The sequence below is a fragment of the Lissotriton vulgaris genome, chromosome 2_1, assembly GCF_964263255.1.
Source record: "Lissotriton vulgaris chromosome 2_1, aLisVul1.2, whole genome shotgun sequence".
Taxonomy (NCBI): domain Eukaryota; kingdom Metazoa; phylum Chordata; class Amphibia; order Caudata; family Salamandridae; genus Lissotriton; species Lissotriton vulgaris.
In genome coordinates, this window is record NC_141687.1 from 1,517,901,677 (window position 1) to 1,517,929,609 (window position 27,933).

Here is a 27,933-nt window from a genome sequence, read left to right on the forward strand (position 1 = left end):
TTTTCGAATAACACCCCTATCACTAGTAGGCGATCCAAAGTTTGGAAATTAAAGACCGATTGTATCTGCAACAGCCTCCTCAAGATATTTAATAATTATGGGCCTCATTTATGGCATTTTGGCCCAGAGCAGCGAAGGAAGCAATCTTGCTGCGCTGCCATACACCAAAGTGGAAGGGCAGAAATGCACGTTATTTAAGCAATATTGCTCATTCCTTTCCTTTCGGACTGTGCTGGCACCATTTGTGCAGCCAAGCGCCAATGTTGGCACCTTGCACCATGATGCAAGGGTGCCTCCATTGCAGGCAGATTTGTTTTTATGCAGGAGGGGCACCTTCCTGCACAAAAACAATCATACGAGGCATTTTCCTCTTTCCATGTATGCTGCAGAATGTAGCACACCTGGAAAGAGGAAAGACCTAGGAGAAATAAACATATTTCTCCTTGTTACGCCTCACCACTAGAGGCATACAGATTTAAAGCTCCTCCAGGTTTACATCACTTTGTAAATCTGGGACAGGGTCAAATTCCATGGGTGCTGCATGGGAAACCGTCCTGCACATATAAGTAACACCTCCCAGGTGAAGAGTAAGACGACGCAGAGATTTGCGCTGCGTCACCTGACTCATGATTTATTAGGCCACTCAAAGCCACGCAGGGTGGCTTTGTGTGGCTTTATAGATGTTTACAAGTGCCCTGCCTCATGCATTTGCCACTTTACATGGTGCAAAAGTGATGCAGTGATGTAGGGAAATAAGCCCCTATATGTTCAATTCTATGGGGCTGACATTCCTGTATAAGTGTTCTGAGCTGCATAAACTCCATGCACATAAAAATGATCGACCAAGTTCTTTAGGATTGGTGCTCATGCAGTTTACACTGCTCCTTGTGACACTTATCATCGTGGCTGCTAATGTTTGATTTTTGTTTGAGTTTATAGGTTTAGTTGCAATCACTAGGAAAAAATAATGGCACTACTGGATTAATATATTTGACCCATCTCCCGAATCCATTACATAACAATGCAGTTGTGGGTGTTTTACCACTTTATCGATTGCAGAATATCAATGTGTAACAATAATGAGTGCTGAATATCGACTATCACTATATTATCAAGATAAGTGTACAAGGGTATGCATATATTTATCACTTTTTAACTCCATATCTACATATATTGAAGATCTGTCTATATATCGGCAAGGAGCATATGTGAAGCTAAGATTAAGAATTGTAAATTTACACACACATGCGTACACACAAATACACACATATACATAGTAGTAGTCGCTATTCTGTACTTTATATTTTTGCACATTGATATCTGCCTCCTGATATTGTAACTTTCAACTCCACTTGTGGCTGCAATGATCCTCATAGCTCCATAAAAACTCTCTGCATGGGGTCTACAGTACAACAACACTCACAAATTGGGTATATTTGTGATTGTTGAAAATTGCCTAATGGTGGGTGTTGATTAGGGGACAGGAGACATCAGTGCTCCAACACATCATTTTAGCTTCACATGGTTATCCCATCATGATTGCTTTCATTTTGGTCCAATGTTGTTCTAGATTTGAACAGATATTTTTTGATTATTTATCGTTTAAACAATATGACGACACATTTTTGATCCAGAGGTTCCCTTGCACTAGTTCAATGATCATTTTCAGTTGCTTTTCCGCTTTCTGTATCATCTTAACAGTACCACCAACATTATGCCTGCTGCAAAAATTTGCGGACTGATAACATTTTGCACAAAATGTACACTATGGACCACAACTAAGGCATTTCACGACAAAAACCTAGCAGAGATAACCTTGTTTCTTGGAGACAAAGCGGTTGATGTTTTCACTACAGCACAAAATCAATGCTTGTATTGCTGTTCGCTGAGCGGGACACAATTTCCTAGGGTTGACAAATGTCTTCGTTTTTGCGTCAGCAGGCAAAGGCAAACACAAGCAACTTTGAGGAGAGAACAATACTGTAATGTAATACTTACCACTTTTTTTTTGCTTGCTGGGAAGCTCCCATTGGACTTGACAAGGACAGTGCAGAGCTTCACATCCTCCGGATGAGTGCATTTGTCCTAAGGAGCAAAGCAGCAGCACAGAGGTTACAGGTATGTGGCATGTCCCGGCGGGGTTATGAAGCAATATGTTGTGTCAAAGAAGTGGTGCACCTGAGAGAAACTGAGAGCCCTGTGCCACTTTTGCACCACTTAAAGTGGTACATATGTGATATAGGCCTCTCATGAAGATTACAAAAAAGCCTCAGTGTGGGTTTGAGTGGCCTAATAAATCACGAGTAAGGCGACACAGTGCAAATCTCTGAGTCACGGTGGGTATTCCCATGCAACACCCATGGAATTTGATGCTGCCTCAGATTTACAAAGTAGTATAAACTTGGGGAAGCGTCAAATCCGTATGCCCCCTGAGGTGAGCCGTAACGAGGAGAAATATGTTAAGTTCTCCTCATTGTTTCCTCTTTCCATGTGTGCCGCAGAATGCAGCACACATGGAATGAGGAAAATGAAAACACTTTGTAGTATTGTTTTTGTGCAGGAAGGTCCCCCTTTCTGCACAAAAACAATCCTGCCTGTGACAGAGGCACCCTTGCATTGTGCAAGGGTGCCTAAGGTGGCACTAGGCTGCCAAAACGGCACCAGCACAGGGACAGATTACAGGAATGCACTGCATTGCTTAATTTATGGTGCATTCTTGCCCTTTCACTTTGGCATAGGGCAGCGCAGCAAGGTGGCTGGCTGCGCTGCCCTAAACCAAAGTGCTATAAATGGGGCCCTGAGTCTGGGATAACCTCAGTGATCTTTGAAGAAAATAATGAGCAGTGGTCTTGTGGGGGGGGGGATCAGATATTGGCGCATAACCAGCCTACTCTCCATAGCAACAAAAATATACTTTTAGCAGCTTTCTGGCTGTAAGGGACATCTAGTTCATTAAAAGGGATGACGTTAACATTTATCATGGACTACAGTGAACCATGCTTGGGTGTGGAGAATGACCAGATATTAGCCCTTGGTCATCCTGCTCTCTGTGAAAACATAAAATGCATTCATTGTGAATACCAAGAAACCTCTGGTTGTGGATAATACTTGCTTTATTAATGTGGATGATACCAACTGTACTTCTGAACTGTAATCCATAAATGTGGAACGCAGTAAGCAGCACACTTGTGGACTGGTAGAGTAGTGGGTATGTATCCATGTTACATTTGTATTAAGTGCTCCTAGCCAAAAGTCAGCCAAGGGCCGAACAAGGTCAAATGCACAAATGGAGTTAACAAGTGATTGGAGGTGTTACTGATTTCTGTAAGCAGAAGTGAACTGTTACAATAGTGTGATGTAGTGCTGTTCAAAGAGGGGTCTCTTCAGCTCTTACTTACATTTAATAAGGGTTGACTCTGATTCATAGGGTTATGTGTTTTGAGACCCTAGGTATAAATATGGGGAAGGCCTGGGGCCTGTTGCCTGCAGACATAAGCTCCTGGCCAGCACACTCTCTTTGGGAAATAGAAATACAATTGCAAGGATTATGTTACCTCTGGCTATGTGCGCTCTCTGATTTCTTAATTTATTATGTGGTACTAATAAACTTTTTCATTGAGATATTTCAGACAAGCAGTATTGTTAGACCTGAACTATTCAGGTAGCATTTCCCGAAATGTTTTCCTTCCGCCTCCGGGGTTTTGCTGATTCTCTTGTCAGGGCCTTAGGGCCTGCAGCACTTTCCTATTGTAAATGCAGTGCCAAGGTACACACTCGCTTCCTACACACGTTAGGAAGTGGTGCTTACCTGGAGTTAATAAACATGTGCGTAGCATGTCATCGCAGGCTGGTGAATGCTTTTCACTGATGTTGCTCTTAAAGACTTGTCTAGCCTTCCATTTAAGGCTGCTAGTGGCAATTGCATGCTTTCTCAGATGGGCCTGTTTGAGTCACTAGCCATCCTATGTGAACCTTTCACTTCCACCCGAGTACCGCGAGGGTACGTCTTAAGGGATGAAGTAAGTAGTAGGTGCAAGGCAGGGAAGGTGCACCTGGCTGTCCCCTGCCCAGGTAGTGAGGAATACCCATGTGTGTTTTCACTACCTCTAAGGTTTGCTCTTCCCATAGGCTACCATGAGGAAATAGTTGAATTCACCTCAGGCTGTGATAGTGGATGCAGTGGAGCATTGTCATGATGTTTCCTATCATTAGATTTGCAAAGACAACCCTCTGCCAGTGGTGAAGGTGACTTTGTCCGAATTTAAGTAGAAATGCCACCACTACAAAGTGTGCATTTCTTTGCTCTAAAACTCTATGTGCCTTGGTGCTTCGCTCCAGTTCACAGTGGAGGTTGGGGGAGCACATCTGGGCATTCCCTAGTGAAAGCTATGAGACAGTGGGCATGCAACTGGAACAACAGACCTCTGGCATTTGTGGGCTGCCTGGAGAGATTGGAGGAAGAGGTTTTGACACTTGGCCTCTGGAGCCAGATCTTGGCCCTACTAAAGACAAATATCTGCATTCCACGGCCCCATGCCAGAAAGGACTTAAAATTAGGCAAAACATCTGTTGTTCAAAGGGAGACTCTTTGAACCACCCCACCTTCAAAGGCACACTCCAGTATAACTACTTGTGCCATACTTCAGCATGGGATGAGATATGCCTGTGGGGATGTGGGGCCAGAGAACTCTGCCATAGGATGCTGTTGTGCACAAGGAGGATAGCTGCCACTGAAAGGGAATGCACACCCATCCTGAATAGTGTCTGACCTGGGCCAACTACCTGCTGCTGTGTGGCACCTTGAAGTGTGCTCTCCAAGGACTTGTTGAGCTTGCCCCCTATTCTTTCGGAGGTGTCAGGGACATCAACAATCTCCTAATAGGGACCCACTCCATCTACCAGTGACACCTGATGCTCGGTGCCCCATCATGTGCCCATATTGTGTGCTGGATTCCAACTGGTAGTGAGGCGGAGGTGTGGAACTAAGAATTGTGACTGAAGGCCGGATTGCCTTGTGCAGAGCCCCAAATTCTGGCCCACATCCAAGGCATGTGGCTCCTATATCATGAGGACCTTAACACACATAAGCGTCTCATTGGTGGTGAGCGGATTCACTGGTTCTAGGACCCAGCGTGGCCCACTTTGTCGATCATGCTGCTGCATGTCTCTTGTGCGACACGCCGACTACATGCTCATTGAGTGCGGTGTCCGATTCACAAGTTGCGACACTCAGAGGTGGGATTATAACCATAATAGTGTCCCAGTCTACCTCGTGAGGCATTGCTGAAATTGCACCTGTGTGTGTGTGTCTGGGACTGTCTGGGGTAACAAATATCAACATGCACCAGACGTTATGCCTCATTTCCTGGGAGGTACAGAATTTGCAACTCTTCATTGTGTGTGTGTCACTGGAGCTGTCTGGTGGGACCAATATCGATGTGCACCGGACATTGTGCCTTATTTCCAGGGAGGTACGGAATTTGTAATTCTTGGTTGTGTGTGTGACTGTAGCTGTCTGGTGCGTCCAAACTCAATGTGCATCGGACAGTGTGTGCACTTTCCTGGGAGGTACAGAACTAGCACATCTTCGTTGTGTGAGCAGAATGGTCTGGTGCGACCCGTGTCATCACGCATCCAACATCCATATGCTCTGATTTAAACCAAAAAGAAGGAGCATTAAGAATCAAGACCCTACTCTGTAAACAACAAACACAAATTCCCTTAATCTCAGTGCAATTTGGGTTACTTGAATCAAGGCCAGGAGTAATAGATGAGCAAAAGAGAAAGAAACATTGGCTAATCATTATTTAAAATTATTTATTAATCGGTCGCTGGTGATATATATTTTATGTTTGAACTATCTAAGCACATAAAGGTTAGTTTAGGATCAGGAAGACCACAAACACATGGGTTCTTATTATGAGTTGCAGAATACTGGTAGTGTGCAAACTCCACATAATAAATTAATGTTAACATGTGGTAACAACCCTCCAGTACCATGCAATTATGAGCTTATCCCACAGAATGGGGAATAACTGTGGAGACCTGGCTCTACTGGGCAGAATTCCTCCCAGTTTTGCTTATTCCTGGCAGATTAAATGCTCACATTTACTCCCTGTGCTAAGCAGGGGGTAAATGTTAGCTGAGTGGCAGGTGCTCGGTGGGGTGGAGTAAGGTGTGTTGGGAGGCTAGGTGAGGTCAGGATAAAGAAAGGAATAAATGTGCCTTTGCAGTGACATGGACCTGGACAGAGAAGTCTCATGTGATTTTACTTGCTAGAATTACCAGAAAAACTGGGGGGCATATAAAGAAAAAGGTGCCGGAGAACATTGTTAAGCCAAATCTGGCAACACCATGCTCCGACATTTTTTTAAACGCAGGGATGCACCGTAAAAATACGGTACACCCCAGTGTTTCCCCTAGCGCTGAAGATAAAAAAGCTGCCGAGCACCAGAGCAAGCACCCTGCCGCCATGTTGAAAGGGTGCCTACGCTGCAGAGGCGATTGTTTATATGTAAGAAGGGACACTTTCCTACACATAAACAATTAATAAAGGTGGTTTATAATGAGGGGCTTTGTGTACGGTGAGTAGCAGAGGCACCCAGTATTTCTTTAAACAAACAATCACAGACGTATTTAATTAAGAGAAACCAAGACTGCAAATTCTAAAATGCATTTGTGAAATGAGTGCGGGACTGGAAACCTGAGGGCTGATTATCGCATCAGCTCTCCATAAATAATGGTACTGATTGAAATTAGATAAACAGCCCCTATGGGCCATTTTGTAATAGTAGAGGTTCTTTTTGTTTTGCTACACTACTTGTTCCATACCATCATTGGTATGGGAAAATGGATTCATGCACATAAGAGAATGATTTACCCTCCGCTCAGGCTCTTGTTACTGAAGCATGTTCATTTGCAAAAGACCACACAACATCACTGAATGAGCACCACCCTGACGTTGGCACACATTGGTCATCCGGTGGAAGGGAACATCAAGGGTCCCAGGGACACTTTGAGGACCACACATGGGCGTTGTCATCACAGTGAGTTGAGGACAGACTGTTCAATGACTGGTACCTTCCTAACTTTAAACCCAGTTTACTGGTATGACAAGTTGGGGAACTTTGCTTATGTCCATTTAGCGTAGTTTATATTTAAAAAAGAAAATGCAGTGAAGAAACTTGTAAAGCATGTACTTTGCGCGATAAAGCGGTTTAAAAGCTTTTGCGGCTGGTGATTTGTCTTCTAGTTTTAGAAGGTAAATGTTTTTGCTGTAACGCATTTTCCAAGCAACTTCGCTTGTTGGCACATTTATGTGAAAATTAATTCTCTCCACAACTGGACGAGCTAGTACATTTGTGAAATCAGCCAGTGGGAAATACAAGCCTTTCCCACATCTCTTTCAACTAAGGTAATTGGTACCAATTGTGGCTGCAGGTTTAATGATGTGCTTAGCTTCCAGGATGTAGTTTAAAGTATTTTAGTGTTTTGCTCCTGTTTGGCTGCAAGTAGTAACAAGATTAAACATTATTAAGTTCTGTGCCCTTACTAAAACTGACATTACTACAGAAACTCATCTCCCTCATTCTACAGCTCATCAGAGGGCCAGTGAAGTAATTTTTTTTCAAGAGGCTAAAAGCATATAAGAGATAGCTTTGTAGGCACCATTAGTCACACTAAAAGTAAGTAGTGAGGGACTTATTTATGAGCCCCTGCGGCACATTTACGCAGTCGCTGCGCCACTTTTTTGTGATGCTGTGACAGCATAAATAATGCGCCACGTTGCAGCATATTTATGAAGTGACACATCTAGGCAGATATGCGTCACTTAGTAAACCCCTATGCTACATCATACCTGCGTCAGGTATAATTTATGGAGGGTGGGCATTCTCCCACACGAAAGGGTTGTTCGAGTGGCTTTTAGAGAAAACAATGAGATTTCACTGCGCCACTTCTAGGACACCAATGCGCCAAGACCTTACACCTGCCTCATGGCGGGCGTTAGGGTGACGCAGGCCCTTTCACATGGGTCTTGCCCCATGTAAAAGGACACTTTCTGGAGTTGCGTCTATTTTCAGACACACCCCAGCAATGCATCACTTTTGCGCCTACAGATACGTCAGTAATACTGATGTGTCTGTAACTCCTTGCGACATGATGCGCAGTACTGTATTTAAGGTGCATCCATGGCGTTGCAAGAAGGACGCACTGAAAATTTTTGAATGACTGCTTTGTCGCAGCGGTGCAACACTTCTCATAAATAAGACCCTAAGTATCTCTGTAGTTTCATCTATAGGTGTGAGTCCGTTTTATAGCTCCTCTGGCAGCCAACAGATCCTCTTCATTAAATGAATGAAACTACCACCATGTAAAGCAAAGAGAAGCAGCTGACAGCATCATGGATTTTTTTTTTTACATTTTGCATCATTTTATGCTAAAGCAGGGCCAACTTCAGCTTCCCCCTGTGGGTCGGTAGAAGAACACCTGTCCCACTGTCCTAAGGAGGACCAAGAGGACTGGCAATTGTAGGCAGCACTCTGCGTACCGCCCAGACTCCTGCGCTATTGAATGTGCAGAGTTTGGCTGGTCCCACAGTGCTCCTCTACCACCACCTCCTCCCTTAAACTGCCTCCCCCCACCACCACATCCACTGCTCATCAACTCACAACCTCCGCCTCAGCCTCTTACCCTCCAGCTTTCACCATCCCCTTGGTACAAACACTGAAGTATGCTGCAAGTGACCAACACAATGTCCTGCCACAGGATGTCCTCTCCATAGGTCATTCTTCAGCAGGAAATCCTGCCTTATCTGTACCATTGGGGAGTTAAACTTCATCTCAGTAGACTCACATAAAGTTGGGAAACTTCACCCACTTTGCCAAGTGAAAAGTTCTTCTACTGCCAAAGGTTCAGCTTTCTAGGTATTAGAAGGTAAGAAAAATATCAAACATCAAGGCTTTCAAAAATCCAGGCACTATCACTTCCGGGTATAGATTATGAGACGTTGTCCACTGAAAATGGTTTATTGAATGGTGCCGGCAAGGGTTACTCCAAGCTTTTTTTTCTAATTCCTGACAGATGGTGAGCTTATGATACCTTCTCAGGACCACAAAGGAGGGGGATGTTTCATCTCAGAGGGTGTACATTTAGAACGTTACAACCTTTGGATTTGTTCCACAGACTCCCAGAACTGTCTGTGACTGCATACTATGATTGTATTGTTGACCCTGTTGTAAAGGTGAGCCATTTATGTAGAGCATATTGTGTATGTTTGTTAATTGTTTCAATGTATGTGTTGGCATTAATTCCTTTTCAAGATTGTTCTTAAATGCATTTTCTCTGGATATCTTGTAGCTATTTTTCAACAGAATCTTCTTTAATCACCTCGTCCCTGTGTCTCACATTGATATTCATTCCTATCATTGATGACCCCTGGTTATTAATGATAGTGACCACTGCTTATTTTATATGTAAAATGTACAGTTCTATTACGATTCTTAGTCACTGAGCTCGGGTTGTGCTAAGGAACAGAATAATTCCTCTGAGCAGTCAGAATTTCTCCTATTTCATACAAATCTGAACATCCCACAGGTGTATGTCTCGAATTCTTGCAAAAGACTACATTGATTTCTGAATTTCACAGTGTTATTAGGCATCTGCGAAGGCCTACAATCTAGCAAATACATCTCAAATGTATGTGAAACAAGTGAATGTAGAAATATGTCAGCAACTAAAAAACAGAATGGTGTTTGAATAGGAAAAGACTTTGAGCTCAGCGCTTGCAATAAAATGATTCAATTTTGGATTAACATAGGTGTCTTCAATTTGTTGGAAATGGCCTGATCCTTCAAGGTTTGGATGTGGGCAGCAACAGCGGCACACCTACAGCACAAAAAACACAGAGCTTCGTATGTGAATAATGTGTACTACGCTGACAATGGTACCAGATCATTCGATGTTGGCAAGACAATTTGCTTCCGCCTGAACGTGACAATAAATAGTGCATTATGGGACTTGTAGTCTGTTCGCGTTATTTCAACCAATTGAACTGGTGCTCCTTTCAGAGCTATTTGCAAAATGAAGGTTCCGATGTGATGTTTGGCCATGGATATACAGAAACATAACTCACATCACATTTCTGAGGGGCGAAATGCAATTGTGCATAAACATTTGCTTGGGAGGCAGGTCACACTTACTATTGCGACCTGCAGCACTTGGTAGGTTCGTCTCGCGAGAGAATCTCCTGTGCTTATAATTTTCAAACAGCCTACAGCCGTAAAAAGGGGGCACATTACTGATGTACAGTTACTCCTGGCTACACGACCCAAAAACGGTAGCAGTAGAGGTTTGCTGATGTCAGCTGATTCCGACCCTTAAACCCACAACACGCATGGAAGCACTCTGACGTGTACAGATCTGAAAGTGCCCATATATGTAAATAAAATGGAATGTATACGCCACTCTAGGGATGTTGACCCAGATGAACGTGGGGCCTGTTATGTTCCTGGATCTGGCACGCCCATGACGCCATGAGCGTGCAACGTTGAGTCATGTGACTTGCTATAATAAAGAGGGGCCCCGCACGCACGTACGCAGTCAGACGCGCGGACGGAGAGCCAAGAAGTCATTCCCAGTCTCCGTCTCAGTTATTTCTAGGGCCACTTGTCAGGCCTAGTTAGACTTAGATGCCCCGGAGTGTAGGCCCCAAGTTGATACCCCTAAGGCTGCCACTCCCCACATCAAGAACACAACAATTGGCGACGAGGGTGGCTGCTGAATCCTCGCCTGGGGTGTGTGTGTGCCTGCTGTCCCGTGCGGCGGCTGCGAGCCCGTCCTTCGGCTCGTGGTGCTCGTGCCTCACGGCATCACACGCCCCTGCGGTGTGCGCTTGGGGCGAAGACTTCGATCCCTGGGGGATCACAGGTGAGCCGTGCTGCTCAGCGCCATCCTGCAGAGCGCATCGTCACGATTGCCCACCCGCGGCAGGAGGCTGCGTGCACTCTCATCGGTGGTTTCACACCCAGCGCCGCACCTGGCCCCTCGGCACGTGCGTGAAGCGCGCTTCTGTCCGTCTTGCACAGCGATATGGGCGGCGCCCTGCCTCGTCTCACGCATCTAGCGGACGCGGCGCCTGCCTGTCTCGCCGCTGGCCTTGTTCGCCCGTAGTAAGCGCGCCGGTCGCACGCGCCTTTCCGGGCTCCTTGCGGAGAATACCACGATCACGGAACGGCCGGGTCCTGGGTGCCCGTAGTCCAGTGTCTAGCAGAGGCCCACATCCGGCCCCTTCGCGCGCCTGCTCCGGTGGACTTCCGACACGTCGAAGGCCTGATCAGGCGCCACCAGGGCGATGGCCACAATTCCGCCCATCGAACCGTTTGTGGTGGAGGGTGCGCCCTCGGCACTAGCCCCGAAACGGAAAGAGTGGGTGGACAGACTCCTAGTATTCTTCGAGGCCACGAAAGTCCACAAAGAACAAAAGCGGGCCATGGTGCTCCACCTAGGAGGCAAGGACATACACTCCATCACTCGGACACTCACAGAGGCGACCCCCAAAACACATCAACATAAATGCCCTAAATGCCCATTTTGAACCCATGGCCAACCAGGACAATGAACAATTTGTATTCAGACAAGCGCGTCAGCTGCCAGAAGAGTCGTTGGACACCTACCACACCAGACTCAAAAAGCTAGCGCTATCCTGTGGGTTCCAAGATGTAACGGAGGAAATCCGTGGTCAAATCATACAGGGCTGTGCCTCTGCCAAATTGAGGGAAAGAATACTGGAAGAGTCAGGCAAACCGTTAGCCGATATTCTAACTCTCGGCCGCACGAAAGAACTATCCAAAGCCAGAGCGGCGCACATGGAGGCCGCACTGCAAGCAACGGTCAAGGTAGAACCCGTCAACAAGCTTCAAGTCCAAACACCGCCCAAGTGGCATAAAAAGACACCACACACACAGAGCGGGGCATCTGGACACTCATGTGGATACTGTGGAGGCCCGCGTCACCCGGCACCAGAATGTCCAGCGAGGGGGAAACGCTGCTCGGGATGTGGCAAGCTAAACCATTTCGAGAAAGTGTGTTGATCGAAGAAATTCCGTAGGCCCCGCCAAGTGGTAAACACTGTGATGGAAGGCGAGCAGAGCCACAGTGACATGGACGACGACGAGGAAGAAGAACAGTCGGTGCACAAAGTACACATGATTGGCACCGCCGCCCGTCGCACCAGAACGCTCCCTCAATGTTCAATCCGGGTGGCGGACCAAGACATAATGGCTGTGGTGGACACGGGAGCATCCATAAACCTCATGAGTGCATCGCTCTACAGAACCATGGCCACACCTCCGGCCCTAAGCCCTACTCCCATCACTGTCTTTGCATATGGACAGGAAATCCCCCTCAAGATCCGAGGAAAGTTCCGAGCCGCAGTCCGCCATGGGGACAAGACAATCAACGCGAACATCTTCGTGTCGGAAGAGGGACAAGGCATGCTGCTAAGCTGCAGAGCGGCCGAGGACCTGGGTGTGGTAACATTCGCCTTCGGGGTCCACGAGGAGTCAGTACAACAGCTCCTCATGGACTTCCCTGACATATTTGAGGGCATTGGACGCTTCAATGGCCGTGAAGTACACCTGCACATCGACCCCACGGTACAGCCGGTGGCCCTGAGACACAGACGCATTGCGTTCCATCTTCGGCCGTTAGTGGAAGAGGAGCTTCGCAAACTGGAAGCGGCTGGCATCATTGAAAAGGTCTCTGGCCCCACCCCCTGGGTGTCGCCTATTGTGGTCACAAGAAAACCGAAACAGCCAGGGGCCGTCAGGATCTGCGTGGACATGCGCCTCCCCAATGCGGCCATAAAACGAGAGCGTCACATAACTCCCACCATTGATGACCTCATCGGAGAAATGGCCGGAGCCTGCTGGTTCTCAAAGCTAGACCTACGGTCGAGATACCACCAGCTAGTACTAGATAAGGAGTCGCGAAATATAACCACCTTCTCAACTCATATCGGTCTTCGCAGGTACACCCTGCTTAGTTTTGGAGTTTCCAGCGCAGCGGAGGTGTTCCAGAATGTCATCCAGGAGCTGATCACAGGCATACCAGGGGTGATAAATGTCAGCGACGATATAATGATACATGCCCGCACCATTACAGAACACAATCACCGACCAACACAAGTGTTTCGCAGGCTGAGAGAAGCGGGACTTACGCTCCATAGAGAGAAGTGTGAGTTCCTACGAACAAAAATAGGATTCTTTGGATACGTCTTTTCCGCAGAAGGAGTTAACCCAGACCCCGACAAAGTCAAAGACATTAAAGACGCACCACCCCCCACCACTATCACCGAAGTTCGGAGTTTCCTTGGCATGGTTAATTATTGCGGGAGGTTCATCAGAGATCTTGCCAACCTCACACTTCCCCTGCGTGAACTCACAAAAGACTCTACACCATGGACCTGGGGACCGGCACAGGAGAAGGCCTTCCAAGACATCAAAGCGTCCCTCTCGAGCAACACAACACTTGCATTCTTTGATCCCCGAAACTCCACCCTCATAGCGGTAGATGCCGGGCCGGCCGGACTTGGAGCTGTCCTAATGCAGAAACAAAGGGACGAAATGGACTGGGTGCCGATTGCTTTTGCAAGTCGATCTCTTACAGACACGGAGCAGCGGTACTCCCAAATCGAAAAAGAAGCCATTGCCATCCACTGGGGGTGCCGGCATTTCCATCTATATGTGTATGGCAAGCCGTTCACGGTGGTAACCGACCATAAACCATTAGTAGCCCTGTTCTCGGGGACCTCGACAAAACCGCTGCCCCGCATCGAGAAATGGATGCTTCAACTGCAGGAGTACAACTGCAACATTGAATATCAGCCAGGGGCAAAGAACCCGGCGGACTACCTTCCACGTCATCCTAGGCCAGCCACCCCGGAAGAAATGGAGGAGGCAGAAGAAACGGAGAGCCTATGTCACATGGGTGATCGCGCGGTCATGCCCGCGACCACTCTCCGTAGGCGACATTGCGAATGCCACGGCGCAGGATGCCTGCTTACAGAGGGCCAAAGAGGCTCTCCGAACAACGAACTGGCACCGGGCCAAGGAGAGCTGAAAGGCGCTCACATCGGAAGCCCAGAAGATCATGGAGAGCCTGCATCATGTCAGAGAAGAGCTAAACGAGGACGTGACTGGGTGCCTGCTGAGAGGGCATCGTCTGGTAATACCCGCTGCGTTGACCGACCAGGTGGTACAACTGGCGCATGTGGGTCACCAGGGAATGGTCAAAACCAAAGCACATCTAAGAACAAAAGTGTGGTTCCCCCTGATGGACGAGATGGTGGAGAATGCGGTGAGATCATGCACAGCCTGCCAAGTCACCGGAGATGCTCCTCGTGAAGCCCCGATCATAGTAGAACCCCGGCCACGACAGCCATGGGAACGGGTCAGTATGGATTTTGGTAGTCTCCCGGACGGGAGACACACGTTAGTGATGATCGATGGCCATTCCAAATACCCAGAAGTGGAAATAATAACCAGCACGAGCGCCGAGAACGTCATCCCCAAAATATAGAAAAATTTGCCACTCACGGGGCAATGCGTGAACTCCGTACAGACAATGGGCCCCCGTTTCAAGGACAAGAACTGGCTACTTATCTGTCCTCCCTCGGCACCCAGCATCGGCGCATCACCCCTCGCTGGCCTCAGGCCAACGGGGAGGCAGAGCGATTTATGAGAACCCTGAACAAGGTCATTCGCATTGCCCATGACAAAAGCCAGTCAGTGGAGATGGCCATCTTCACGTTCCTCCGAAGCTACTGACAGACCCCACACTCAACCACAGGGGTAGCTCCAGCACATATCCTCATGGGGCGAGTGGTGACTGACTCTATCCCTCACCATCCAAGGTGGACACCGGAGGGGGCAAACGAAGATCGAATTGCGCAGAAAAGAAAAGCCACCTTTGCTCAAATCAGCAAGAAACGAAGGGCTGTGATGATAAAATTCAACAGAGGTGATCTAGTGCTTCTTCGAAACAGGGTAACCAGTGGAAAGTTCAGACTGAACTATGAAAAAGGGCCATGGCGAGTGATTGGCGTAAAAGGCACCCACATCATAGCAGCCCGGGGGCAGGGAAACAGTAACAAGAAATGTATCCAATTTCAAACGGTTCCATCCTGAGGCAACGTCACCCTGTCCCCCAACATTCGACAATGGAACTGAGACTGCAATCAGCTCTTCACACCAGGAAACAGCACCCAGCCACGAGGTCACACAGAGAAGCAGTGCTAGAGCAGCAGGGAGTGATGAGCCGATTGAAAGTTCTGGGGCCCCGGATGACATGCGACATCCGGAGGTGGCAGACAGGGAGGCGCCGGTAACTGCCCCAGCCACAGAGAAAGACATCCCGAGTCGGAGGGAGTCGCAACACGGACTGAGAAGAAACCCCACACCCTCCTGTTGGCTACGCGACTATTTCACGTAAGACTGTTCAAAAATAAAAGTGAGAGTGATGTCAGTAATATTGCCCCACAAGTTTGGAATAACATTTTGAGCAGAGTGTGCCAAAGTAAAATATCATGACAGACTGGTTGATAATTGTTGGTATATGTTGTTGTTGTTTTTCCTCATGTTTTAGGAGGAATGTTATGTTCCTGGATCTGGCACGCCCATGACGCCATGAGCGTGCAACGTTGAGTCATGTGACTTGCTATAATAAAGAGGGGCCCCGCACGCACGTACGCAGTCAGACGCGCGGACGGAGAGCAAAGAAGTCATTCCCAGTGTCCGTCTCAGTTATTTCTAGGGCCACGTGTCAGGCCTAGTTAGACTTAGATGCCCCGGAGTGTAGGCCCCAAGTTGATACCCCTAAGGCTGCCACTCCCCACATCAAGAACACAATAGGGCCTTATTCCCCAAGGTAAGCCTACAATTTTACAGTTAGTTCACTATTTCTTTTCTATTCACAAATTAAATGTGTAGTTTTATGTGTACTATCTTTACGATTGCAGAGACTGTTTCATCTTTTCGTTTGCAGAGTTCTCTGCAGTCGTAAAGATAATACCCATAAACTACACTCGTAGTTTGTGAATAACAAAAAATAGTAAACTTACACCAAAAATGAAAGTTTACCTTTGTGAATAAGTCCTTTTATGCAGCTGTAATCTCCCTTACTGTCTGGTATTTCGCATTACGATTGTGACACCTTTCGCCACAGCACATATAAATGATTTTATGTGTGTGTAATCATCATAAATGTTTTTTCAGAAAATTCATCCATAAAACAATGTATAAAAACAATACAATAACACAGCAATTAAAATCTTCATGAAAAAAATATTATCAATCAAATGGAACAACAGTTCGCCAAATCCTGCCTGCAGAGGGCCATTGGCCTACAACTCCACAGTTTCTAACAAGCATTTGCAATGCAATAGGGCTCGCATTAGTAAAGTTTGAGGGATTATTATTGTAAATGACAAAGTTTTTAATTTTTACTTGTGGAAAATTCTAACTTTGGCATTTACAATGCTAATAGTGTTAATTAGTGGCGTTGCGTGGGTGAGTGGACTTGCGTGGGTGTGATTTGCGCTGCGTACGTGAGAATTGTGCTGCGTGGCTGAGAGTTGCGCTGTATGAGTTGGGTTGTGTGAGTGAGTGGCGTTTTGTGAATGAGTGGCGTTGCGTGTGTGAGAGTGAAGCTGCATGGGTGAGTAGCGCTTCATGGGTGAGTGTGGCGCTGCGTGGGTGAGTAGAGCTGCGTGAGTGAGATTGGCGTTGCATCGCTGAATGGCGTTTGTTTATATTAGCCGTTTTTGAACAAGAAATACTTTATTTAGGTGCTTGAAGCAAATGGAGGACAAAGAACTAACTGTGACTCTCGAGGTGCATTTCATTAGTCCGCTCTGTGGTTACAGCAGATCCGGGAAGCGAGGCAGGGCCTGCGGCCCTGAATAAGTGACAGGAGTCCAGTAGCATGTGGTTACAGCAGAGCCGGGAAGCGAGGCAATAAAAGGGTGCACAGATTAAGCAAGGCAGGGCCTGCGGCCCTTGAATAACTGACGGGAGTCCAGTAGCATGTGGTTACAGCAGAGCCGGGAAGCGAGGCAGGGCCTGCGGCCCCGAATAAGTGACGGCGGGGGGCGGGGCAGGGGAAGCCTTTGATCGTAGCTTCAATTGTGGAGCCGTTTTTGAACAAGAAATACTTTATTTAGGTGCTTGAAGCAAATGGAGGACAAAGAGCTGACTGTGACTCTCGAGGTGCATTTCATTAGTGCGCACTGCGGTTACTGCAGACCCGGGAAGCGAGGCAGGGCCTGCGGCCCTGAATAAGTGACGGGAGTCCAGTAGCATGTGGTTACAGCAGAGTCGGGAAGCGAGGCAATAAAAGGGTGCACGGATTAAGAGAGGCAGGGCCTGCGGCCCTGAATAAGTGACGGGAGTCCAGTAGCATGTGGTTACAGCAGAGCCGGGAAGCGAGGCAGGGCCTGCGGTCCTGAATAAGTGACGGCGGGAGGCGGGGCAGCGGCAGCCTTTGATCGTAGCTTTAATTGTGGATGTGGCAGCGAAGCCTTTGATGTGCCAAATGCTGCTGGCCGGGGGAAGGATCGTGCAAGCTCGTCCACGAGGAGCTTGTCACGTGATTCTATTTCTAGTGAACTGTTGGGAATCCGGCTTGAAGAGAGCCAATCAGCTGCCTGAATAGAGCCTTTGGGGAAAGAAGCAGATCAGCGACATAAGGGCTCACCCCTGTTATCTATTTCTGCGAAATAGAAAAGGGGCGAGCCCTAAAATCTTTGGGTAAGTGGAAAAGCTAATACCATCAGGTGGTTTTTGAGGCCCACTGATGCATATTTAATTTTAAAGGTCAGTTAAAATCGTAATGAAGTGCTTGGGGCTGATTCACAGAACTAATCTGAGACAAAATCCTAAACTAACTACTTTTGGTATTCACAGAAGACATTTAGTAGTAGTAAAGTTATGATTTTGTCTTAAATTAGGATTTTGTCTTAAAACCAAAACTTAAGACAAACGTAAAATTAACTGAAATTTAATTTACATTTAATTTAAGACAAAATCCTAATTTAAGACAAAATCCTAACTCTACTACTACTAAATGTCTTCTGTGAATATCAAAAGTGGTAAATTTAGGATTTTGTCTCAGAATATTTCTGTGATTAGGCCTCCTTGTGTCCCTCTAGAAGAAAAAGATTTCCAAAGAGTTATAGTGGGTTTTTATGCAGACGTACTAATAGTAGGCCTGGTAAAGTGAAAGTTAATACCCTCTATCAGTTTTCTTAGCGAGAAAATATATAAAACAATACAACAGTTAAAACCAATATGCAGTCTCAAACCGGCAAAAACTAGCTAAAAACACATATATCCAACACAGTCTGGACTGAAACTGCTGGTCCTTGTTTTACCTCAATCTCCCCACCGCAAACGAGAACTTGCTCAAGGAAGACACAATATCAGTCGGTGTGTCACTCTTCAAGGCCCTTAAAGCTTCATTATGGCATCTAAAGCTGGGTCTGATACAGAGTGGTCGGATCCACTTTGCTCTTGGGATAGCATAGGCCTTGCAATAGAAGAGCATGAGATTAATGTCTTCCTTACAAGGCAGGGAGCACATTGGGCATATATCAAGAGAGTCTCTTTGGGTTCCAACAGACCACTTAGATGTAAAAGAGCTTATTTCTAGTATGCCATAACAAAACTTCAGGTCTAAACTTTTAGCCCACTTTTGTTGCAGTATGTCCAAAAATATCTCATAATGTAGTAACCTTAATAGTCAAGAACACTTCTGTTAGTCTTCACAGTGTAAGATAACAAAAATGCTTAGCTGTGACATACTCTTAATAAATGAGTTTTAGTTGCTTTGTAGAGAACATAGTTAAATCTTCTGGATTAGTCCAGAACCTTTCGAGTCCCAACCTCGAGAACCATTGTTGTATGTGTCTAAACCATGAAAAAATTGTATTCTTAGCTAAGATTAAAAGTACCTTCACTGCGTCCCTATATGGGGCAAGTTCCTCAGTAGACCAATGCCTCACTCAGAATAGCAGAGGTCTTAACCTAGCAATACCACCCACCCTTTACAGAGTTCGATCAAAGAACATGGTGATCAGGGGTAGAGAGGCAACTAGAGCCACATTTCGGGGTGGCCTAAAACATTTTTTGGGGGTGGGGTAATACTTCCAGTAATCGGCAGAGTGAAGACGCAGGAACTCTAAGAAGGCATGAAAATATAACAAAGCCTTGTTAACAAATAAATGGTCTTTAAGGGTCTGTGAAGTACTCAGGTGCGGCTGCAATAAGGCGGTCCAGGCAGACACACCCAAAGGGGGAGGGGGCTAAAGCCCTTTGAGCCCAATGGGTGTTGCGCACCTGATCGGGGGGTGTTCTTATGGAGATTCATCAGAGAATTAACAAATCTGTTCTTGCTCAGGATCTCACAGGCGGCATGGCCCCAAATTTTGGCAGCATAAAGTGCCTTTAATTTATACACTTCCATTGCAGGGAGTAAAGATCTTGTGAATGAATGATGCCAGGTGTATTTTATAAACAGTCTCTGCTTGGTACTGGAGCACGGCCCACCGCTTTTGAATATGCGGGGACCATGAGGCCTTACTATCCGGCACGATTCCCATGTATTTATAACTAGAGACATATTCCTGTTTCTCCTTATCCAAATGTACATTACCTTTGAAGAACTTGAAGGGTCTGACTACCATGTATTTTGTATTTGATATATAATAATCTCTAGCCCCAAGGATGAAAAGAAATCACAAAAGTTCTTAAATAATTTTCGCAAACCCTTAGGAGTTTGAGTGATTAACAAGGTGTCACGTGCAAATAGAACAGCTGACACCCAGACCCCATCTAACATAGAAGCATCTATGGTACCTTTGAGTAGGGATACCATAACGTCGTTTACAAGGAGTGAGAAAAGAGTGGGGGCTAAAACGCATTCCTGTTTCACCCTTCTATATACTGGAATTCGGGCAGGTAGAGCGGACTTCAGCGTAGTAGTCTTGGTGAAGTCTTATTATCAGGGTAAGCAGTGTTCAGGAACCCCCATCCTTTTATGACCCAAAGCAGCCTCCTTGTGTGGGTATAAATCCTGTTGCACAAGCACCGGAAGAACAAGAACGAATTTTTGATGGTCAAACCCACCTCCCGTTTTGAGTTTTTTTTAGACCAAATTGAACCTCAACTGGCGAAAGTATTGTACTTAAAATTTAGGTACGGGACTCTTCGTGTTAAAACATTTACCATCAAATGAGTAAAGTCCCACAACGGGGTGGAAGATAGTGAATGTAAAATGTGCCTGCTGGGTATGCAGGAGAACATAGCACACGTCCTGTTTTTCTGCCCCACTTATTTGAGAGCTACACAGAAATGGATTGTACCGTTGGGCAGGAAACTGGGTGTTAGGAGACATATTGACATGTTACGTATCCTGAAAACAGACAACACACAGCTTATTGTTTTCAGAGTTTCCAGATTTTTATTGGCTATTAACTATATAAGATTGAAGAAGGGTTTGAAATTCTAACTAGGATCCTGCATCAGAGTACACAAGCATATTAATTGTGCATGCAGTATCAACTCACTGACTATTTTTATTGTATATAGTATTTAATATTTTACACTGAATTTTTCTTGTATTAGTTTTTATCCTTTTTATTGATATTGTAACAAATATAAAAGGGGCACAAGTATTTCCGTGAAATGCTATCATGATATATATATGCACTTTACTACTCCAATTGTGTATGTAGACAGAATTTAATAGTTTTGCTTTGTGTTTTTTTTGCACTGTTTGCACTTTTAACCTGGAATTGCATATTTGCACAAATGTAATGATCCACAAATTTCGTAAATTACTTTCTCAAGGACTATTGTACTGGATTGAAACAATGTAATTATAGTATAGTATTGCTTGTTCTTTTATGATTCTACGAATCGAATAAAGATGTTTTTGAATGAGAACGAATTGTATGTGAGTGAATGTTGTTCACATCACATACTATTATGTGGTATTTATTTTCGTATAAAGTACGTCATTGCATCAAAAATGGACTTGTGAGCATATTTCACAATACAAAATTGCAAAATTGTGAACAAGCATTTCACTAAGTGACGCATAATTTCACTGTTTTATGCTTTACATGTACTTTCTGCAAAGAAAAGCACAAAAATCTCACCCAGGTCTAGTGGGAATGTAAATCTGAGTTTCACTGCTCATGGCTTCCATGGCCAATTGAGTAGGGCAAACAAGGGATGCTAACCTCTATTGCCAGCATAGTGCCTTCCATTGAGCAGCCCTGCGTCTTCTTGGGTTAACCCTAGGGAATGGGAGGCTCATCAGTGAAGATTTCAGTACTTCTGTGCGTAAGGCTCCTTTGTGAATGAGGGATGCGCTGAAATCTACATTCCATCCCCTCACCCCCCCTCACCTGTACACAGTGCTTAATTTGTCAACTATTAAGTGCCCGGGCCCTTTTCGGATGGTGAGTGCAGCCTGCACCACCCCTACCCTGCCAGCGCTGCCAATGGCAGTTACTAGCATAACACCTAACCACTGCACTCAAACAGGTGTGACAATTCAAACTATTTCAGGCCACACAAAGCTAGAATAAACGCATCAGAGGCCAGTATTATTCATTTTCAATGTATATTAAATTAATAAAGATGGTTGTTGTGCTCATCTCAAATCGAAAAAGACAGCACCACCACGTGGTGGACTGTCACCAGAGCAGGTGCTGACAATTAAGTGCTGTTGCCGAGCACCGGAAACCTCCAGCACAAATTAAGTACTAGTGTAAGCTACGACTTTTCCGTAGGAAAGGAGCAGGGATATTCTATAGCATATGTGGTACTACAACCTATAGGGGCATAGTGGGGGGCAGAGTGCTAAAGAAAAAGTGAATAAAACTGTCTCATGTGTGGCGACATTACTTTCTTCAAATGCTCCAATAGATAGGATTTAAAAGCGTAGTGGAATAGGGATATGGATATTACCCTACCTTGTAGTCAACATGTTTCTGCAATGTATGACTGTGTAGTTAAAGGCATTCATCAGGACCAAAGTTGTAAGTCACTCTGCTATGTATAAAGTGTACAAAATCAAGTAATAATAATAAAATGTTAGTATTATGCCATACAATCAGCTGACCAGCTATAATTGAGACACCAGCATCTTGAGCGGGCCAGATTTATGGCCAAGTCAATATGTTGGAAAAACTGCCTTCACCCACATAAATGTGGCATGCTTCATCATTGGGCTGCTAAACTCACCCCTGCAGGGACAATGCAAAAGGTGGAGCAATAGGGTGGTGGAAACAATACAAACACAAAGAAGAGCTCCAACCATTCCAACTGATGCAAGGGCCGCCTAACACCCAATACCCACAAATGCCCAATTCTTTTTAGGAGGAGGCAGAGGGAGAGGAAGGGAGAAGCAAAGAGGCTAGCAAGGAGTGCAGTGTGAGGACCTAATCCAACGGGTGACGAGGAGCACGTCGCGGGATCATATACCCGCGACCATCAGGGAGTGACCCTAGTCATGAACCTGACGGACATACCACTCACTGAACCACAGGAAAATTGTTGAATAAGAGTCTTGGCTTTGTCTCTACCAACGCAGTAGATAGTTACAAATTCAGATAGGAATTTTCTGATTTCTTTAGGAATATTAGATTGAAGGTCTTCTTTGAGGGAAAAGCTGACTCAGGAGAGACGAAAGGGGATACCACCTTCCACCCCAAGTCTAATTTTACACTGATGACTTCAGCACTCCCTTTAGTGGTGGCTATTTTTGTAGGGCAGTGATTCAAGAAGTGGAAGAACCAGCCAAAAAAGAGTGTTATCCACATACGAATCTTACTAAGGATGAGAAGGAGGCACTGGAACAGCTGAAAAGAAACTCTGATCTTATTATCAAACCGGCGGATAAGGGAGGGACCAGTGTCCTCCAAACAAAAACGGCCTATCCGTGTCAGACTACTCCCTGATAACAGGAACTACAAAATCCTCCCAGGGGACACAACACTAGAAATCGAATTTGAGGGAACAGAAGTGGATTTGCAGGATCCATAGCCATGAAATTGGACTAAACAATGACATTCCCTGGAATACTCTTAGTAGACTATGAACAGCTTCTCAGGAACATTTTATGTCTTTTTGACCTCGCTCCACTACTGGTATAGAAGTTCTGACCCATAACCCCACTCCCTGATAACTACATCTTTCAATAGACGTCAGCAAATTGATTGAATAATCAAGGGAAGATTGATGTTTACAGAAACACACCATTCCACTAACGAAGTTGCAGTATCCCGGGGTATTTGCTTTATTTATTTTGTTATCTCTGCGCATGTGGAAGGTGGCATATAAGACCTGTAGAACTAAAACTATTCACCTCATATGATACTCACTAACTTCCAGGTTATGCCTTGATCGACATGAATAGAGATGATGTGACACTCTTTAAACGCTAATATGAAGTAGAACGTGCAGACCGCTAGCGGCTATTGGGGCCGATTCAATAGACATTATGATGTAACAACAAATGTCTAATAGGGAGGTCCTATCACTCCCTTTTGGCAAACGCCCGCATTCCAGACTCTGATACAGAGTTCCCGTACCACATGACCATTTCTGGGATCACGTGACGGGAAGCGCTTGGTACGATCAGGCACGGTTAGATCCATGGATGTCTCTCGCATGTCGGGTGTGAATAACAAATGCACTTATGTTGTATGAGGTAGGACTTACATAGTTGATTTTTATGTCTGTCTCTAACTTCTCATGCATTACCTCCTTATTTATAAAATAGTGTGTGACTACAGGGAGCCGCCCTTGCTCCTACACTTTTTCTAGCACAAACTGCTGTGAAACTCGGTAAGATTGACTGTTTGCATTTGTTTGAGGTAAACGATACGCCCTGAGGGGTGTTAGGGGCTGGTGGTGAATTCTGAGTAATGATAAAATCGTGCACTTATATCAATTAATTTTTTTACAAATATCTTTCATTTGGCTATATTTTTCTTACTTGCAGATTTTATACGATGTGTGAATACATGACCCATTTGTGAGTATAGGGTCAGCCCTTGATCCTCTTATTAAGGAACGATTTGAGGGTAGGATTACAGAGACCCAGTAGTCCAGATGAAAGCCGGGGAAGACACAACAGCCTGCTGAAAAATGTTGACTTATTTGCAGAGAGGAGGGGTGAATGGTTCATAATCAACCCTGTTCAGGACTATCCCCTGGTTTGCTATACCTTTATAATCCTGGCCAGGGAGTCCAGTAATAAAAGAGGGAACTGGATATCCCTGGGCAAGTTTTAACATCATTTTCTGCCCTTATTCTTTACTTGATCCCGACTCTTATTTGTGTTTGTATTGTTTCTCCCGCCCTATTGCTCCTCGTCATGTGTTGGTCTGCGCAGGGGTGTGTTTAGCGGCCCAGTGATGAATCATATCACATTTATGTGGGTGAGGACTGTTCTTCCAACAGATTGACTTTGCCATAAAAACTCTCTAAGTGATTTTTTCACTCCTACTTCTCTTTGTATGATGAGTTAGCTTTGGAGGAGGTCGAAGTAGGAGTTTCCCCTCCTCCCCCTTTTGTGTGTGTTATCTAATTATGTAGGCAAGGTCTAACTCGACCGTCAACAGACTCTTTCAGCAAGTAGAACTCCAACATGCTGCACACCCCGGCCTGGTAGAGTGACTTACAAATTTGGTCCTAATGAATGCCTTGAACTACACAGTCACAGTAACCCATGCTCCTGTTGAGACCCCTTTGTGTGAGATTTATTACAAATTAAGTACTGCCAGTACCAGGCGGGCAACTAGAGCCAAATTTCGGGAGGAGGGGGGGGCTGAAAAATATTCCGGGGGGGCTAATTCTTCTGAACTTAGACAGAGTGGCGACACAACAAAAGCCTCATTTACAACTAAAAGCCTCATTTACAACTAAATGGTCTTTTAAAGACCTGTTAAGTACTCGGGTGCGGCTGCAATTAGATGCTCGCCAGCCCGCAAAGCTGTCTTCGCCCGGGCTGACATACACGACGGGGGAGGGCTGAAGCCCCGTGAGCCCAATGGGTGTTGCGCGCCTGGCCAGTAGACCCCCTAGTGCAGATTTTCCACCAAAGCCAATTTGTAAGTTCAAAGTGCTTGATTTAAGCAGGTGCTTTCCGGTTCTCAGCACAGGCACCTAAACCTCAGCACCAGTGCTTATAGCACCAGTTAAGGACAGACAAAATCACAGTACATTAAGCCGGTCCAAGACTCGAAACTGCTTCCCCAACTCCGAAATCAACAGCTTTAACCATGAGGTCAAGTCCCCCCCAGAATAATAACTGCAAGGGCTCTAGTCAGGAGCAGTTTGCACCAGCACATTTCTGCTGTTAGCGCTGCCTCCTGAGGAGAGCCCTGGCATTTTCTATTTTACAAATTAACTACTGAGTTAAACAACAGAGAAAATTGCCTTTTGCCCTCTCCCAGCGTTAAAATCTTTTGTGAGTCAGGGTAAACTGGCCGGATCCCAGACTGCATTAGAAATATAGCCAATATCACTGGGACAAGGGTTTGGTCACCTTCAGATTCGAAATCACCACGAGCTACAAACTTTTCTGAATCCAAGCCAATTTTTTGAGTCAGATTATGTGTCGCAGGTGGGGATTCTGCAGTAGCGCTACCAGCTATCCTATAAAATGTAACACTCACAGGATGCTCCTCGCTGTCTTCTGAAAAGCATGTCCATAAAAAACATCCTCAACAAGATACCAGGAGCTTCTGTCTCAGCCAGCCTTATTTTGATGCAAAGGAGATGGAACTCTCTAATGCCACCTACTGATTCTGCTCATGCTGACTTCAAAATCAGTCGCACTTCACACAGCGTGAGTGCTTTCTAATAAATTGCTTGGCTAATGTTCCTGACTTCCTGGAAGTCTGTCACACTTATGAAGCAAGAGCTTGTTGGTTTTAGGAGCTATTTATTAAACTTAAAGAAGCATTGGGAAAGCCAATAGTTCTGCATTGGCTGCTGACATTTCGGCCTTTGCAATGCTTAGTTTCCTTATGAATGTTTTTTTGTATAAAGACTCGTGTGACAGGTGGCCTGATAGCAGTGGTAGTGGAGCAGCTGGGCTCTCACTTAAGTGAAACAAGCAGTGTCTAGAATCTAAAAAGATGTATTTAAACTTTTTAATGTAAAAGCACTCTATGCACCAGTAGTCTATGACATTGTACAAGAGCAGAATGCAGTCACTCACAGGCAATGCCTGAGTCAGGTTGGCCCTCTGCCCATTGTTGTATGATGTGGTGGGTGGAACCTAAGCATGAATGATTGATTCCACAGCAGACCCATAAATGAAGAGAGCTGATTGAAAGCTATTCTACAGCAGACCCATAAATGAAGAGAGCTGATTGAAAGCTACTCTAAGTAAGTATGTTTAGTGTATGTATATATATATATATATATATATATATATATATATATATATATATATATATATATATATATTATTATATGGCAGTCGCCAGTAGGTAGTTATAGTTAGGATTTTTTTCAATGCAAAATCTCAAAATTCTATTTGGAATAACTTTGGCGCCGGTTGACGAATCTGCCTGAAAACTTCCTCAAATTTGCCTCGCGGAGCTCCGGTCCTTCCTTGAAAGTTTCGGGGGGATTCGTCAAGCGGGGGCCGAGATAAAAGTGGGGTCCCAAAACGTGTTTTCCCCATGTTAATTTCCATAGGGCGGTCAAACTCACTTTTAGCCCGAACGGCTAAATGGATTTGCACCAAACTTGGCAAAATTGTAGGGACTGGTAGCTCGATGTGCCTTTGCTATGTCTCAAGATATGTGCTCCAGTGGTTTTTGAGTAATTTAGGTTCAAAAAAATATATATATCTATGGCAGCGGCCCGGTACGCGCACCGGGGCGCGTACCAGGGGCGCCACTTGACTTGTGCACAGAAAGCTGATTGGTTCTCGGGTGTCTGTAAACATTCGAAACAGTCCGGAGTGGCCGCCATCTTGTGTCTCGGTAAAATCGAGACATAAGAGGTGGAAAAATCAAAGGGGGAAATGACCATAAGGGGGCAGGGATAGACCCCCCCCTGACCCCCTAGGTTGGATGTGGGGGCCATAAAAGGGCCCAGCGGGGCAAAAACATTTAATTTTTTTGATTTGCGCGGGGGGAGCGCCCGGTACGCGCACCGGGGAGCGGACCGGGGAGCGTCCCATGGGGAAAAATGAATAATAGAGTTTTAAAAAAATGTAGCCTTTTTTTAGAATTTGGAGGTATTTCTAAAAAGAACTGTTTTTTTTCTTCTTTTTGTTGTTTATATTTTTTTATTGTTTTTTGAACATTTTAAACTTTTTTGGGGTTTTCTGAACAGTTTTATATTTTTTTTGTATTTTTCATGGGGAGAAACGAAAAAACAGGGAATTGAAAATGGCTCAACTGGAGCAAAAAAAAAAAAGAAAAGAAATAATTAGGGTTTATTGGGGCATTTGTGGTTGTCCCCAGCAAGGACGATGAGCTTTACGCTCTGTTCTCCGTAGGAGATGGTCTTCCCACAATATTTACAGATAATTCGGAAATCTGCAAATCGTGGCTGAATGCAAGGCATTGTCTCACTTTCCTCTGGTGCCGACGGAGTGGGTTGCTTTATTTTTGAGGTGGTGCTTGTGGATTGGGGAGGGTTACTGGCCAGTTCCCTCATCTCTGCAGCAGAATAGTTTATTGGATGCCTGCGCTGCATGTGGCGAATCATCGTGTTGTTTCCAAATGAATATTTTTTATTAGGGTTCCCCCTAGAAAGTTCCATGCCACAGATTAGGCAAGTCACCTTGGCTGCATTTACTTTTTTCTTCCCCTCTGGGATCGAAAAAAACTCCCATATA

At 45.4% G+C, this 27,933-nt stretch overlaps 1 protein-coding gene across 1 annotated transcript in view; it reads right to left on the reverse strand.

Annotated features, from left to right (window-relative positions):
• Positions 1–27,933, reverse strand: part of DRD2 (dopamine receptor D2) — a 1,101,420-nt gene that overhangs the window by 102,842 nt on the left and 970,645 nt on the right. The window contains exon 7 of the mRNA XM_086957378.1: positions 1,999–2,085. Within this exon, the coding sequence (XP_086813504.1) occupies positions 1,999–2,085 (87 nt within the window). The remainder of the gene's footprint in view (positions 1–1,998; positions 2,086–27,933) is intronic.